Here is a 17,763-nt window from a genome sequence, read left to right on the forward strand (position 1 = left end):
GTGGCAGCAGCCTCACGTGATCTTAGAGGACTCAACCCCGCCAGGATCCTTCGGAGTCGTCCCACAGCTGAGTGAGGAGGCAAATGCTTGTCTCTACTCTTAGAGTAGTCAAGAGTTACAAACTGTCCCCAGAAGTTGGCCCATGAAAGAAAGAGTGGCTCAGAGCTGTTGGCTGCCAATAGCCTAATCAATAGTAGAGTAAGTGCTTCTGTCCTAAGCAGGGGTGGAGTGGACAGGCAGGTGTCCCATCTTTGGGGCCACTGCAGGATGGCAGCTTGCAAGTAACTGTACAGCTGCCTCCTTTGTGAGTGAGTGGAGGTGATACGGGAGCCACCATGGGTACAAGGATGGGAGCCATGGGCCACAGCTCACCGTTGCTCAGCCTTATGTGTGCTGAGGAACCGATAGATAGCAGACCCTTTGGCTTCCACCAAGCTCCAGTGTCACCATGCAGAAATGAGCTAGGGTTTACCAGGAACAGGGAGCCAGCCTCTGGCTGAGCACATGCCACATCCTCTGTAGGAACCTCATGAGGTAAAGTTTTCTAAGAAAGCTGCCCTCAAGGGTGAGCCCCTCCTAAGCCAGGCCACAGTGGTGCATGTCTTTAATCCTAGCACCTGGGAGACCAGAGCAGGAAGATCCCTGAGTTCGAGGCCAACCTGGTCTTCAGAGTGAGTTCCAGGACAGCCTGGGTTACACAGAGAAACTCTGTCTCAAAAAACCAAAAAAGTAAAAAAAAAAAAAAAAAAGAAAAAGAAAAAACCTGAACCAAGCCTACACTGTCTTCTGCTGTGTTTTGGACAGGTGTAGGATGTGTGTACACATTTATGGGAATGATAATCTAATATATGAATACAGTGCGTAATGACCTTATATCTGTGGATACAGAGGCTGATCATTTTCTGGGAGAGGAAGCAGTGCTTCATATCTATATACACATATACACATATATACACATACACATATACACATATACAAGTTAGGGGCTGCTCTTGCTTTATATTCCCTCATCTCCCAGTGTGCAACACAAGGTCTCCTCTTGACCCAACTGGATCTGTGTGGACACACACACACACACACACACACACACACCACACATTCTTGTGTGCCATGGCAAAGATATGGAGGACAACTTTTGCGAGTCAGTTCTCCCCACGTGGGTTCCAGTGATTAAACTCAGGTCACCATGCTTGTCAGCAAGCACCTTTGCCAGGTGAGCCATAATGCCAGCTCCCATGTGAATGTAGTTATCAGCTCATGTGTTCGTCCATGGACTTGGACCACATGGCTAAACCTTGGGTGGGTCAGCAATTCTGCCTCTACCCACACCAGAAGATCACACACAGACACGATCAGGAAAAGGCTTAGCACAGCTAATCACAACTTTATTTGTTTTCTGTAAAGGCGATATCAAATTTTCCTCTTAAAGCCCCTCTTCAGAAAGTTAAACGCCAACCAGGAAAGGGGATAACATTTGAAATGTATTAGATAAAGAAAATATCTAATTAAAAAATTGAAAAAAAAAGAAAGTAAACGTCTAGAAATGCATTCTTCATAAAGGCAGCAGTGCTACACTGTACAGGCTTAAGGGGAACTTTGAACTCGGTACTCTCCAGGAGGGAGGGATCGGCTCTCACAAGCTCTGTAAGAGTTTCTGGGCAGTCATGGCTACGCAGCCTCAATCCCAGCACTCGAGGGGCTGAAGCAAGAGGATTGGAAAAGAGTCAAGGCCAGTTTGGCTACACAGATTGCCAAGGCAATCTGTGCCACAGAGTGGGACATCTCAAAAACAGAACAAGGGGCTGGGGAGATGCTCTTAACCAGCTGTTCTTCCAGATGACGGGGGTTCAATTCCCAGCACCCACATGACATCTTACAACCATCTGTAATTCCAGTTGCAGGGGATCCAATGCCCTCTTCTGGCCTCTGCGGACACCAGGCACACACATGGCGCACAGATATACATGCAGGCAAAACACCCACACACGTGAAGTAATTTTTTAAAAGGATTTAAATGGCTTGAATAAAAAAAACAAACTTGGTAGCTGGGCGGTGGTGGCGCACACCTTTAATCCCAGCACTCGGGAGGCAGAGGCAGGCGGATTTCTGAGTTCGAGGCCAGCCTGGTCTACAGAGTGAGTTCCAGGACAGCCAGGGCTATACAGAGAAACCCCGTCTCGAAAAACCAAAAAACAAAACCAAACAAAATAAAACAAACAAACAAAAAAAACTTAGCAAATAACTTTAATGATCTAACACATTAAACAATTAAGATAACGTAAGAATAACTGTTCTAATGTTATCTGTCCTGGAGCTCATGCTGTAGACCAGGCGAGACTTGAACTCCTCCCCTGGCCTCTGGAGTGCTGAAATTAAAGGTGAGTACCGTCATGCCCTAACTGTTCTAACTTTTAATACAACTAATATTCAGAAACTGGAGCCAATATTTTACAAAGGATGTTTTTTACAACTTCATAATTTGATAGTTATTTTAACACCCTACCTATAATGATTTTTAAGTGATTATTTGTGTCTCAGTAGTTGACATGACCCTTTAAAGTGATTAAAGGAATATTGTCATACTTTATTAATACATTTACTATTTTCTTTCTTTCCTCCTTTCTTTTCAAGACAAAGTCTCACTAAATAGCCTTGGCTGGTCTGGAACTAGCTCTGTAGACCAGGCTGGCCTCGACTTACAGAAATCCACCTGCCTGGCCTGTCGAGCGCTGGGATTAAAGGTGTGCCCACCACAGGCTCATCCAGTTTACATTTGTTTGTTTGCTTGCTTGTTTGTTTGTTTGTTTCTGCAAGACAGGGTTTCTCTGTGTAGCCCTATCTGTCCTGGAACTAGATTTGTAGACCAGGCTGGCCTCGAACTCAGAGATACTCCTGCCTCTGCCTCCACCATGCCCAATACCCAATAACAGTTAGAAGAAGAAGAAGAAGAAGAAGAAGAAGAAGAAGAAGAAGAAGAAGAAGAAGAAGAAGAAGAAGAAGAAGAAGAAGAAGAAAAGAAGAAAGAAGGAGGAGAAGAAAGAAGGAGGACAAGAAGAAGGAGAAAGAAGAAGGAGAAGGAAAGAGAAGGCGTAAATAAAAGAAAATGAAAAGAAAGATGAACTTAGGGTGCTCACAAGAGCATTTCAGAGCTAACTTTTGGGGTATTGCTTGCCTTTCATTTGGTTTTGATTTGGGTTTGGGTTTGGTTTGGTTTGGTTTGGGGACAGGCTTTCACTGTATTGTCCAGGCCATCCTTGAATCTAAGATCTCTTGGCCTTATCCCCGGAGTAGCTAGAATTACAAGGGCATTTCACCCTTCTCTGCACCGACGAGCTTCTTCTACAAGCTGAACAAACACCTATCACAATTAAAACATACCAGAAAGCCAAACTGCACGGACATTTCAACCGATGTGTGTTCTACACACCTTGTGTTAAGTGGAGAAGGGATTGTCCCAACACCCTTATCTCTACGCTTGTAACCAGGCTTCAATGAAGCATCCTCTATAATAAGAGAATCAAGATGTCAGATCCTCATTTCTCCAGACATCTGGCTTTATGGAATACAGCATGTCCAAGAATTCTAGGTAGTTCAACAAAACTAGAGATCCACTCAAGGGCTCATTGTCATGAAGGGGTGATTTCCTCCACCCAGCAGGGCTCTGAACCTCTTGGGAGCCACCTGCAGGGTGAGAAGCCATCTTGCCATGGTCTTGGTTTTACTTGTTTTCTTCCTCAGAGCCCTGTTCAGGGCACCCTGACTGAAACAAGGCGAGCAGGTGCTGGGTGTGTGGAGCTTGTTAACGCCATGTTACCCCCACTCACACCTTACAAAGCGTCACGGAAGTCATGATCCACAGTGGACTGCGTGTAAGAGGAGCTGGACATGTCAGCCGAGTAGACCTGGAGGAAGTCACAGTGTTTGCAGAGCACGAGGGGACCCCGGCATGTTCTGAAGAGTTGGGTGATGTACTTGCGGAATTTCTCCCCGAGAAAGAAGTAAATGACGGGGTTAAGGCAGCAGTGAATGAAGGCCAGGGTTTCTGTAGCCTGGATGGCGTAGTCTAGGTACCTCTCCAAGGTGCAGTCCTGAAGGACTTCAAGCTCCACCAGCGTCTCCAGGAAAAGCACCACGTTGTACGGCGTCCAGAAGCCGAGGAAGAGGACCACCACGGCGAAGATCATGCGCACTGCTCTGTTCTTCTTCTCATTCTTGCAGTGTTGCAGAGTCCTAATGATCATGGAATAACAAAACAGCATGATGCCCAGGGGGATAAGCAGCCCCAGGACGTTGATCTCCAGGGAGCTGAGGACTTTCCACGTCGTCGAGTTGACCGAGTACTGGGTTTTGCAGTACGTGTGGTTGTGCTCTGTGTAGCAAGTGCTGAACAAGAGGCCTGGGAGGGAGGCAAACACAGCCACTGACCACGTGATCAGGCTGGTGATGACGCCATAGGTCAGGGTCCTTGCCTTCAAGGAGAATACCGCGTGCACGATGGCCAGGTATCTGTCTATGCTCATGAGCATGATGAAGAAGATGCCGCTGTAGAAGCCCACCAGGTACATCCATGAAACGATCTTGCACAGACCTAGTCCAAAAACCCACTGGTCGGCGGCGTAGTAGCCCCAGAATGGGAGGGACAGGACGAACAGCAAATCCGAGATGGCCAGGTTCAGCAGGTACACGTCCGTCATGGACTTGAGCCTCTTGTATTTGAACAGGACCAGAACCACAACAGAATTTCCAAACAGACCCAACAAGAAGACCAAGGAGTAGAGAGGAGGCAGGAAGACCTCCCCAAATGCCTTGATACCTTCCTTGGTGCAAGGCTTTGGCATGCTTTCGTAGAAGTAATAACTATTGTACACAGTTTCATCCTGGGTGGTGTCTGTGACCTCTGTGGCATTCATCTTTGGAATCGTCGCGCTCCGGGTACCAGCAGGAGAAGCCAATGAGAACAGTTGAGCTGCCTGTGAGGGTGGAAATAAGTCAAGAGTGCTAAATGCAGGGTATAGCTAGCTGCACGCGATGTCGCCCCAAATTGTCATAGTCCCTGTCCAGAAGGGAGCTAAAGGTCAAGTAGAAATCATGTCGGCTTTGGGAGTCACACAGATGGGTTGCTCACAATCTGGACTTCTGCCTTTCTGCTGGGAAGCTCACGTCACTCATGGATAGATGGGGATAGAAACCCCGAACCCTCCGAGGCGGTACAGTTTATTTTTTTTTTTTTATTTTTTTTTTTTTAAGATTTATTTATTTATTATATGTAAGTACACTGTAGCTGTCTTCAGACACTCCAGAAGAGGGAGTCAGATCTCGTTAGGGATGGTTGTGAGCCACCATGTGGTTGCTGGGATTTGAACTCTGGACCTTTGGAAGAGCAGTCGGGTGCTCTTACCCACTGAGCCATCTCACCAGCCCGGCGGTACAGTTTATAATGGGTTTCCAATGGATGGTCTCTGTGGCCAGCGGGATGACCTATCAGGTAAAGACACTTGACACTGAGCCTCACTGACCCCTGGAAACCACAGAATTGAAGGAAAATCCAGCACTCAGGAGGCAGAGACAGGCAGAACTCTGCGAGTTTGAGGCCAGCCTTATATTTATAGAGAGTTCCAGGTCAGCCAGGTCTATATAGATAGACCTCGTCTCAAAAAAGGAACAGATAGGATTAGAGAGGTGGCTCAGTGGTTAGGAATCCTGGGTGCTCTTCCCCCCCCAGAGGACCCAGATTTGGTTCCCAGTTCCTACACTGTAGCTTACAATCATCTATAACTCCAGTTTCAGGGGATCCGATGCCCCCTTATGGTCTCCTAAGGCACCATGCACAAAGCAAGCAGCCTAACTACCCTACACATAAAATTAAACAAATAAATAAAAATTTAAAACAAACAAACAAACAAAAAACTTAGGCAGAAGACATGGGTCAGTGGGCTAGGATACCTGTCACTATGCCTGAGAATCTGCATTCAATCTCTTGGACTCCTCACAGGATAAAAGGTGGGAGCCAGGGCTGGTGAGATGGCTCAGTGGGTAAGAGCACCCGACTGTTCTTCCGAAGGTCCAGAGTTCAAATCCCAGCAACCACATGGTGGCTCACAACCATCTGTAACAAGATCTGACGCCCTCTTCTGGAGTGTGTGAAGACAGCTACAGTGTACTTACATATAATAAATAAATAAATCTTTAAAAAAAAAAAAAGGTGGGAGCCAGGTGCCACTCTTGTCATTTGATGTCCACACTGGCACTGTGGTGTGTGTGTGTGTGCGCGCGCGCACACACACATACAATATGCCTTTTTTTTTTTTTAGTTAAAAAATAAATAAATAGCCAAAGGTGGTGCCACACGCCTTTGATCCCAGGCAAAGGCAGACAGATTTCTGAGTCCAAGGCCATCCTGGTCTACAGTGTGAGTTCCAGGACAGCCAGAGCTACACAGAGAAACCCTTTTTCAAATAGACAGACAAGCCGGGCGTGGTGGCGCACGCCTTTAATCCCAGCACTCGGGAGGCAGAGGCAGGCGGATTTCTGAGTTCGAGGCCAGCCTGGTCTACAGAGTGAGTTCCAGGACAGCCAGGGCTACACAGAGAAACCCTGTCTCAAAAAAAAAAAAACAAAAAACAAAAAACAAACAAAAAAAAAATCAAATAGACAGACACACAGGTAGATGATCAAGTTTAAAAATGAATGCATTAGTCATGGATACACATGTGAAAATGTTTTTTAACAGTTGCTCACTCACAGACTCACCTGGGACATGTGGCATGAGCGATTTCCCGACCCAGGACCACCCCCCTTGCTTCCTGATTCCTGTCTCTGTGGCATCCTGTCAGTCCCTGTTAAACCCTTCTCACTTTGTTCAGTAATTCACATCTAATCTCTCCCCATAGCTTCAGTTCTGCACGCCTGAACACTCTACTGTTTCTATGAGTATGCGGTGTACACGTGTGCACACATCTGTGTGTGCGGTCATTCAGCTGTGCCTGTGTTAATGGAGGCCAGAGGTGTCTTTTGCTATCACTCTCTACCTTGTTTTTTGAGATACAGTCTCAATACCAGGACTCTCTGTTTTGGGAAGACAGGCTGGCCAAGGAACCTCCCATTTATCCGTCTCCACGGTGTCTCCACCGAGGGGGAGGGCTATGAGGTCCTAGGCGTGCACAGCCACTCCTGGCTTTTGCTCACCTTCTGGAGAGCTCAAGGCCCTGTGTTTTAGGTACGAACGCATTGCCCACTGAACCATCACCCCTACCCCTGGTGTTTTTTCAAAAGAGATTTTATTTCTTTGGTTTTTTTTTTTTTTTCCCCTTGGAAAAGCATGATGAAGACTTGTCACATGGGAGAGTCTCCTGGGAGGCTTGTCAGTGACTAACAACTGTCTTGTGTTGCTATCATTTTACCAGTAAAGTTTAAAGGGGGAAAAAAATTTCAGTAAAACAGAAGAATGAAGATAGGCTCAGAAGAACAAACCGCCAAACAAAAAGGATAGTCCAGTCTACTGGCCCATATATATATGCCAGCATTTGAGAGGCTGAGGCACAGGCAGGAAGGCCAGAAGTTCAAGGCCATGCTCAGCAACACTGAGGGTGAGGCCAGCCTGCACTGTATCTGACTCTCAAAACCAAGTGAGGCCAAGAGGATGCTCTGCAAATGGAGACATCTGCCTAACCCTGAGTTTAATTCCTTGGTCTCACATGGTAGAAAAAAAAACAGACTCCCGCAAATTACCCTCTGACACGCACCCTCCGTATATAGGCACACACACACATCCATATATACCTGCACTACATAAAGAAATGTAATAAAATACATTTCAAAAGAAAATTACTAATTAAGTAAGTAAGTCACCTACGATGCCGTAATTCCTGGGTATGTGATATTCCTTGCTGGAACAAGCAGAAAAGTTTGCAGTCCTCGTCAGACTTGAGGGCGTGAGCCGAGTCCGGAATGGATGCCTGGCTGGTGAAGCCTCAGGCGGCCTGCCTGCAGACAGGTAGGAAGTGTGTGTTCTCCAAGACAGAGGCCAGCACCAGCAAGATTAAGAAGCCTGAGTGTGAAGCTGCTGAGATGGCTTGGTGGCTAAGGTCCCTGGCTGCTCTGGAAGAGGACACGGCTTCAATTTCTAACACCCGGATGGTGGCTCGAAACCATCTGTAACCCCAATTCCAGGGGATCCGAGGCCCTTTTCCTTTTCTTACAACCTCCTTAGGCACAAGCACACACGTGGGCACTTACATATTTGCAGGCAAAACATTCTTACACATACAACAAGATAAATTAACAAAACAAAACAAAACAAAACCTGAGTGTGGGGCCAGGCAGGTAGCTAGTCACCTGTCCGTGCTCCCCGAAGCCACAGGCACCTGCAGCAGCGCAGCCACAGGTCCCGCGAATGTCCCTGTCTCCACCTACCTTGCTCTTCTGAAAGTGATCCTGAGGACAGTCTATGAAGCAATGCCAGGATCCTAGAAGCAGCAAAGGTGCTTTGAAGGGTATGTGACTTCCTGTGACACTGTGATATACCAACTCTCCCCTCACCCATGTGGGGCTTCTTGACAAAAGGAAGAAGAAAGAAAAAAAAAAAAAAAAGCTGAGTGACTCATTTCCCCAAACGCAAAGCTAGGCTGGTGTAGTTTCTTCTGTGGCAGGGAAGAAAAATGACAAGAAGGTAAGAGCCAGGTGCAGCGGCGTAGACTGTGATCCCAGCACGTGGGAGGTGGAGGCAGGCGGTCATCCTGGGCTACATAGTGTGTTTAAGGCTAACCTGAACTACATGTGAACCTGCCTCAAAAAAGAATGGATGGGAGGGCATGGAGGGAAGGGACAGGGAGGGAGAATAAAAAGGGAAACTTTAAGGCTTTTCAAGTTGTGAAATATATGTGCTGTGGGTTAGGGATGGCGCACAGAGGCAGAGGGTTTGCTTAGAGTGATCAAAGCCCTGGGTCTAATCGCAGGACCACAAAGAGCAGTTGTTTAAAAAAAGAAAAACTGTGAGCACGAGTCCCTTGATTAGGTCTTCAACTCTGGGAGAAGACCAAAAACAAAAAAACCAACAAGAAACAAAACAAAACAACCAACAACAAAACAAGCAAAAACAAAAACAAACCAAAAACAACAAACCGAACAAAAACATGCAGAGGAGGGGAAAGTTGATTTAATGATGTGAGTCTGACTTACAAGGTGACTTCGTCAGGTAACTCCATTTTCAGAGGATCTGCTGCCCTCTCCTAGACATGGCACAAGCTCGACGCAGCAACACACATGGAGGCAAAACCTCCATCCATATAAACAAAACCGGAAATGACTGAGCTGCCAGGGGGAGCATGAGTTGATCTTGAGACCCAGGGCAGCTTTCAGCCTTGTGGGATGGGCAAGCTGCTACTACCCAGAGGTAACCAGCAGGCAGCCTGGCACAGTGCATCCCCACTCCTTAAGAACCAGGAGACCTTCCTGCAGGGAGGATTTCAAATGAAACATCAGGGTCAGAAGAGACAAGAGCACTGGCTGCTCTTACAGAGGACCTGCCACCAGCTCTCTGTACCCAAGTGTCTGTAGCTCCATTTCTAGGGGACCTGACACTCTCTTCGTCTCTGTGGCTACTGCACACATGTGGCGCACTTACATATATGTAGGCCAAAGCCTCATACACATACAAGTGAGAATAAATAAACATTGTTTTTCTGGGGCAGGAGACATGAAGTTTGTAGCCTCAGCTGCCCTGAAATTCAGAGATCTGCCTGCCTCTGCTTCTGAAGTGTAGGATTAAAGATGTGTGCCATTACACCTGACTAAAAATAAATAAATCTTTTTTTTTCTTTTTTTGAGACAGGGTTTCTCTGTGTAGCTCTGGCTGCCCTGGAACTTTGTAGACCAGGCTGGCCTCGAACTCAGAAATCCGCCTCTGCCTCCCGAGTGCTGGGATTAAAGGCATGTGCCACCATGCCCGGCAAATAATCTTTTTTTTTTTTTTAAAGCAATAGTAAACTACAAATCAAAAAAAAAAAAAAAAAAAAGGACTGAGCAGGTAACCAGAATGCATTGTGTAATGTATGGAATTGACAAAGATAAAATTTAATAATAAACACGTATACAAGTAGTAATGATTTTTACAGTGACTATCATATGTGAAGACACAGGAAGTCAGAGAGGGAAGATGAAATATCACAAGCCCGGGAGTCATAATTGGGCCTACAGTCCTCCTCTTGACACTTCCATAGTCATCTTAAACTTGATTTCTGAGAAAGGAGCAGACGGAAAAGCAAAACTCAACAAAAAGCCTGCCCATCCACCGCCAGGCCAGGCCAGTGTCCAACGTGGAGCTGTAGCGCCCCCTGGTGTACCAGGACTGATTCCAAGAGGAAAGACAGAAGTAAAGGCTTCGGGCTACCCATGGGAGCAGCGCACAGTAACACGAAGCCCACGCCCTCACCCCTCCAGAAGGAGCCCCTGGCACCCTGCTGCAGAAACGCTGTGGCTTCAGTCCAGTGGCTAAGTATCCAGAAACAGCTAGAAGTGAGAGAAATCGGCCAGGTGAAGAAGGCTGCACAGAGCGCTAGGATGCAGTCTAGGAAGTTCTTGCGGGTGAGGTTAGTTGGGCGTTTTGTAGATGGGCTAATTGCAATAACCGGGAGCTCCTGGACTGACTCCTGCTGTCTAACCCCCGGCCCGAGGAGAATGGGGTTTCTACAGAGTGGCTCCAGAGCTTGCCTAAGGAAAAGATTTGGAATGTGAGTTTTGCTGCTAACAGGCGAGGTGACTGGATCAAGCCAGGGACTCAAAAACGGAGCCCAAATTGGACATGGTGTTATGTGCTTATACAACACTTGGGAAGTAGAGGCAGAAGGAGGGGTCATTCTCAGTCATATGTACTAATTCAAGGATCCTACCTCAAGAATCAAAAATACAAACGTTGTCAATGAAGTTTAATGAGGGCTGGAGAGATGGCTCAGTGGTTAAGAACACTAACTGCTCTTCCCAGGGTCCTGAGTTCAAATCCTAGCAACTACATGATGACTCACAACCATCTGTAATAAAATCTTACGCCCTCTTCAGGTATGTCTGAAGATAGCTACAGTGTACTTACATATAATAAATAAATAAATAAATCTTTAAAAAAGAAAAAAAAAAGTTTAATGAGTCAAAGATACAGAAAGAGAGCTGGGCAGATGGCTCCGCTGTTAGGAACACTTACTGCTCTTAAGGACCCAGATTCAGTTTCCAGCAGTCCCATGGTGCAGACTCCCTCCCGGTTCCAGGGGACCCAATGTCCTATTTGAGAGCACCCGCAGTGAAGGTGGTACAGACACACATGCACAAAAAAACACGTATCTGCACAAATAAATCAATCTCATTTTTTAAAAGACATCGTCTCACCATGTAGTACTATCTGTCAGGAATTCAATATGTAGATCATGCTAGAACTAACAGAGATGGCTTCAGCTTCTACCACCCAAATTCTGGGATTAAAAGCAGGTCCCACTACGCCCGGCTTTAAAAAAAAAAAAAAGTAATATAATGAAAAACATATATAAGCAGCGCAAGGATGAAAAAACAGGACAAAAATCACGGAGATTAGCAACGTTGATGGGAGTCAACAAACTCATAAATATGATTGTGTCTGCCTGCTACAGAAGTAGCGAAGGTTGGGGGTCCATTCTAATCTTTGGCCAGGGAATGCAGAAACAAGGTGGCGGTCATTTTTGTTTGTTTGGAGTTTTTTGTTTTCTTAAGACAGTTTCTCTGTGTACCCTGGCTGTACTGGAACTTACTTTGTAGACCAGGCTGGGCTTGAACTAACAAAACTGAGCATCTCAGCTGAGGGGCTCCTCTGCCAAGGTGGCTGCTGGGAAACGCCCTAGCCGCAAGTGCTGCCGGGAAGCACAGAAAAGATGGAGTCCCTTAATCCGGGCCCACCTTCATTTTCAGGGTGCTTCCGGGATAGGCGCATTCCTGTAACCACGACTGGGTGCCGGGTCCCTCCAGTTTGGGAGGATCTGGGCATTACTCTAGATCACTTCACCTAGAAATCAGCTCTTTCCCCTCTTGGGGTCTCCCCATTTTTTTATACCTGGGGCCAGCTACTGAACCTTGTCCCTGAGCCTGAGACAATGACTCCGGAAGCCGCTTTCATTCACCTGGCCCGATCTGCCTCACAAATTCCCCCCTCCGGACACTCCTCCATCACTCCATCCATGCCGCTCTGGGTTGGTCTCATAGCCCCAGACAGGCTGTTGCCTAGTAACTATAACGGCCAGCAGATGGCAGCGTTTTCCAGTTTACCATCCTTTAGGAAATGGTTTTATTATTAGACTTGGAAATGGAGGGCATGTAGAGACATGTTTCTACTCCCAGCACTCCTGAGGCAGAGGCAGGCTAATCTCTCTGGGTTCAAATCCAGCCTGGTCTACCTAGTAAAATCCCATCTCAAAAGAAAACCTTCTAAGTGATTATTTATGTGTGTGTGTGTTAGCATGCTAGAGGTCAAACCACAACTGGGCATTCCTTTTCTCCTTTCATCCTGTGGGGGTCCAGAAATGTAGGTTGTCTGTCTACGTACGTTCTGTTGTGGCACCAGGCACCTTTCCCTGCAAAGCCATCTTGCCTGCCCTATTTTTCCGGTGCGGGAGGCAGGGCACGTGTGTACCAGGCTCAAATCCCTGCTTCTCCACCCACCAGAGAAAACACAGTGGTCTGTGTTTATGATGCAATTTCATTACCTGTCCTCCAATTCTGACTCCGTGGATCCCTGGCTGCACAGATGGCTCTGCAGTTAAGAGCCCTGGATGGTCTCCAAAGGACCTGAATTGGGTTCCCAGTACCCAGAGGCGGCTCAGAACACATCTAACTCCAGCTCTTGAGGGGGTCCTGGCCTCCGTAGGATCCGCAACTAAGTGTACACACACACACACACACACACATACACACACACACACACACACACACACACACACACCTTTTAAAATGACTTTTTAAAAAAGGTACGCTATAATCTCAGCACTCTGGGATCTTGAGTTGGGCTCTAGCCAGGGCTACATGGGATACCCTACCTCCCTATCGCAATAAAAGACTGAAGCGTCCACCACCAACACCTTAAGCAAGACTTATCTTTCTTCGGGCGCGTGACATTGTCACAATGGCTACCGCCACCCACTATGCAATTGAAGAGCTGCCAGGAAAACTTACAGATTGGATGGATGAGCTCTAGACCAGCAAGCCAGGGCGGGGCTTAGTGACTTGGGCCAAAGCTTGTGGTTTACTTAGAAGAAATGTAAACCCCAAATGCAGATAGGTTTTTGACCACAGAATGTTCTGAGAGGACATGATACATTCAGGGTGAGAAACACCCTCCCTGATTCTGCAGAACTGGACACAGGAGTCAGGAACACAGCTGGACTCAGGCCCTGTCTGACCTAGTCAAGGTATGGACCTATGAATTAGAACCAGCCTTCCAGCCTTCAACTCCTCCTGGTCCCTACCAAAGCTCTGCTCTTAGGTCCTCCCTCCAGGCCTGCTTCATCCACCACACTGGGCTCTTTAATTATTTCATACCTCAAAGCTAACATGCTGAGCAAGGTTTAAGCTCCAAAAACCCTCCCCTTCCCCCTGCCCAGAACGTATGGGCTACAAGTGCTCATTGAAATGTCCCCTTACCTCCCCCCACACAATGAACTCATTTCACTCTTTCTAGAACCTTCTCTCTCAGCCCAATGTCTTTTCCACAAACCTCAGGGAAGGGCTTGAGAGTCAGTGCCAGGCTTGCGTCCTCTGTGATCTGCGATAAGTTAGGATGACAAGTATCCTGAAAATGAATGTGAAGATAAAAATCAAGGGGAAGTTACATTAAAATCTTTTTGTTTTTGAAGTATCATGTAGGGCCACTGAGGTAAAACAGCTTTCCATGTGGAAGCCTAGTGATCTAAACTGGATTGCCAGAAACCACTGGGAGATAGAGAATTGACTTCTAGAAATTATCTTCTGCCTGCCACATGAGGCTCTGTAGTATGCGTGTGCGCGTGTGCGCGCACGCGCATCACACACACCCCACCCCACCCCCACCCCCTGCGCGCACAATGATAAATTATGTGGCTCCTTTTTTGAAAGTAATAGGATAGCAAACCTCAAAAGGGCATGGCTTCCAGACAACCTCACTTTTCTTGGGTACTTCTGAAGGTTGGAGGGAGAGAAACCTGGTTTTTCGGCTTCCGAGATAGGGTCTCTCTCACTACATAGCTTGGCTATACTGAGATCCACTCTGTAGACCAGCCTGGCATTTAACTCAAAAGATCCACCGGCCTCTGCCTCCCTAGTGCCGGGACCCACCAATACTCCTAGCCCCCGATTTTTTTTCCATTTTCAATTTGCAGATTTTTGATCGGGGTTTTTTTTTTTTTAAAGATTTATTTATTTATTATATGTAAGTACACTGTAGCTTCCTCAGATACTCCAGAAGAGGGCATCAGATTGCATTAAGGATGGTTGTGAACCACCATGTGGTTGCTGGGATTTGAACTCTGGACCTTCGGAAGAGCAGTCGGGTGCTCTTACCCACTGAGCCATCTCACCAGCCCTGATCGGGGGTTTTTATTGCGACACACCATACTTTTCTGGTACTTGCAGCTCCACATGCCTCCCTGGCGCCTGGTGGCTGTGCCTTCTCAGGAAGTGTGTGTAAGTCTCCAGATGAAATCTCTCCACCCTGCAGGGGAGCTCCTTCAACCAGATCACTCCTCTCCCCGCCAGAGTAAGCAGGGCCCAGCTCATAGAGCCGAGGGGGCAACTCAGACAAGCTGAATTTCCAAGACTCAAGAGAAGGGAATCTGCAAGATGACTCAGACCAGAGCAGCTGCCTGGAAGAAGCAGAAACCAGACGAGCTGGAAGAGATAGGATCAACCGAGGCGCCTGGGAAGAAGTGCCCGACCTGCTTCGTTGCCTGCAGGCTGTGCAGTGTGCTCCTGAGAACTGTCACCCATGCTGGGGCGGGCCTTCATGATGCAGCTGTCTTTTAAACATCTCTGTAAGTGCTACCCCTCACCCACATTCCTGTAAGTGACTTCAATAAAACCCATTGCTTCATCAGGCTGGACTTTGGTGGTATCTGTACTTTGGTCTGCCTTGGGCTCCTTATCTGTGGCCGCAGACTGCTTCATGTCCCTAGGAAGAATTTTGTCATATACTAGGAAGCAGCTGGAGTCCCAACAGACTGCGATTGCACAAGAGTGGCACACTCAGGTGAAGCCTTCACCCTTCGGCTCCCACCCGATGGCCCTGTGAGCTGTGGGCCCAAACTTAATGCAAACCAAACTCAAGAGTTCGGTCCGTTCTGAAGGTCCAGTTCAGTTCTGTGTTTGCTTGTAGCCTGGCTGTCCTGGAACTCACTCTGTAGACCAGGCTGGCCTCGAACTCCGAAATTCACCTGCTTCTGCCTCCCACATGCTGGGATTAAAGGCGTGTGCCACCACACCGGGCTTCCAGTTCAGTTCTTACCAAGCTCGCTTCCAACAGCGATAGGTCTATAATCAATAATTCATCTATCCAACTTGCCTTATGAAGAAGAATCTCCTAAAACAGAACTACATCTTGCAGGGCTAACATCAGCCAACTTGGTCCTAATTTTTTTTTTTGTTTTTTTGTTTGTTTTAAACAAAAGGACTTTTTAGTTTCCTTGCCTGAAATAAAAATTGCCACCTCTCCAGTGAAACCCCAGGAAACTACTCCACCCAGGAACAATAAAAGTGTTGCGGGGGCTGGTGAGATGGCTCAGTGGGTAAGAGCACCCGACTGCTCTTCCGAAGGTCCTGAGTTCAAACCCCAGCAACCACATGGTGGCTCACAACCATCCGTAACGAGATCTGACTCCCTCTTCTGGAGTGTCTGAAGACAGCTACAGTGTACTTACATATAAATAAATAAATCTTTAAAAAAATAAATAAAAATAAGTGTTGCTGGGCTATCTGTCCTAGCAGGTCCCACGAGGGCTAACAGAGTAGAAAATGCATTCACATTATAGGCAAGTGTGTAAAAAAAAAAAAAAAACTAAAAAAAAAAAAAAAAAAAAAAAAAGACCACCTAACAATGTCAGGTTTACATCTGTCAATACTTCAGGGACTACCAGTCCCCTAGCTACACCCCAAAGGGCTCTTTCTAACCACGTTGTTCTGAAAGTGTTTGCTTTTACACTGGGCATGGGGACACAAGTGTAACTCTACAAACCTGGGAAGCTGAGGCAGGAGAATGAAGAGTCCAAGTCTGGTGGCTGAAGTGAGTTCCAGGGAATCAGAGGCCCCTCTTTGTGCTTCCTCAGACACCAGGCATCTTGGGTATATACAAGTGCATATGCTTGACTGCCTCTATGTGTGTGTGTGTGTGTGTGTGTGTGTGTGTGTGTGTGTATACACGTGTACACATTTGGCTACAAGCACCTTTACCCCTTTCTAGACACCCTGTTGACACTCCTGAAGACTATTCTTTATACACACAGGTATTTTGTACTGATTATCCGAGTTCACTCAAAGTAAGGGCTGGGTGAAATGGCTCAGTGCATTGGAACCCTTGAGCCAGTACTGTGGAGAGAACTCCAGTAAGCTGTCCCAACCATTTGGAGGTTCACTCTGGTGCCTTCAGTCCACAGCACATACGTGCCACTTCCTCCCCTCCCCACCCCACCCCACCCCAGTAACCAGAATCAGAAGGTCCAGGAAGACGCCCTGGCAGAATTGTACTTACCTGGAATTACTAAGATGAGCAACACACTTCTGATCATTTGCACACACATCAGAGAACTGTGCAGATCCTGTGTGCAAAGCTTCCAGCTCCCGTTCCTTCCCATCTCGTGTATCTGCCTCCCGGATCTTCGTACACGAAATAAACGTGCCCGCCCAACCCATTTAAGCTCCACCTATATATCATAACATCTGATCCTTCCTCTGAATCCACTGCAATATCCCTACCCTTTGAATACCCCACAGAGGGACTTTTCCTCCTGCCTGTACTTCCTGGTTATCAGGCTACCGGTGCTAAGAGATTCCCACAGTAACACAGTTTCCACAGAGGTGTGCAGTTCCCTTAGACATATATGTGGCTATGCTCACCGTATGAAAGAGCTAAACTCTGTTCATTTGCCTGATTCTGCAACCACACCAGCAAGAAGCAAAGGGTCCGACCTCCCCCCAAATCCCTGTAAAATACTTGCTTTGTATTTATTATTAGTGCTCGCTCAGGATCAGTTAGGGGCCTCCTAAGGAGTGGTTAGTTCAGCCCTTTAGATCTTAGCTCACTGGGCCAGAGATGGTGGGAATCACAATGAATTAAAGACAGGTGATATACTTGGGTGGCAGAAACAAGTAGATTTCATGAGTTCCAGGACAGCCAGGGTTATAGAGAAATCCTGTCTCAAAATATAAACCAACCGGAATGTGGGCACACACACGCCACAGCACTGTGGATCAGGATAACGTCTGCCACATGGGTTCCAGGCTTGGCAGCAGTCACTTTTTCCTGCTGAGCCATCTTGCCAGCCCACGAACTTCAGTCTTTGCTTCACAACTCACTTGGCTTGGTCTATTTCCACACCAGGCCTTAGGAAAATGTGGAGGACCCATTTCCTGCAAACCCTCAAATCTGACAGGCTTCCACAGTGCACAGTTACAGGTAACATAAATAAAAGGAGATGGGGAAGAGGGACAGAGGCGGAGTCCAACCACGAACTCACAGGGCTCTCCAGAAATCTCTCAGCAGGTGTTCAATGCCAGAGCTCTCCACCCGGC

The 17,763-nt window shown here is 47.1% G+C and overlaps 1 protein-coding gene across 5 annotated transcripts; it reads right to left on the reverse strand.

Annotated features, from left to right (window-relative positions):
• Positions 1-2,230: 2,230 nt before the first annotated feature.
• Positions 2,231-17,391, reverse strand: Ccr4 (chemokine (C-C motif) receptor 4). 5 transcript variants are annotated; one of them, XM_006511932.4, is made up of 5 exons: positions 16,724-17,391; positions 13,724-13,798; positions 8,413-8,551; positions 7,853-7,983; positions 3,537-4,970 (listed from the first exon to the last, which is right to left on the reverse strand). In XM_006511932.4, the coding sequence occupies exons 3-5, from the start codon at positions 8,540-8,542 to the stop codon at positions 3,828-3,830; spliced, it is 1,404 nt and encodes a 467-aa protein (XP_006511995.1). In that variant the 5' UTR covers positions 8,543-8,551; positions 13,724-13,798; positions 16,724-17,391; the 3' UTR covers positions 3,537-3,827. The 5 variants fall into 5 exon arrangements, with proteins under 5 accessions (NP_034046.2, XP_006511995.1, XP_006511997.1 ...); XM_006511934.4 differs by lacking the exons at positions 7,853-7,983; positions 8,413-8,551; NM_009916.2 differs by lacking the exons at positions 7,853-7,983; positions 13,724-13,798; positions 16,724-17,391 and having other exon boundaries at positions 2,231-4,970; positions 8,413-8,459.
• Between the last annotated feature and the right edge of the window lie 372 nt (positions 17,392-17,763).

The sequence above is a fragment of the Mus musculus genome, chromosome 9 (assembly GCF_000001635.26).
Source record: "Mus musculus strain C57BL/6J chromosome 9, GRCm38.p6 C57BL/6J".
NCBI classification, from domain to species: domain Eukaryota; kingdom Metazoa; phylum Chordata; class Mammalia; order Rodentia; family Muridae; genus Mus; species Mus musculus.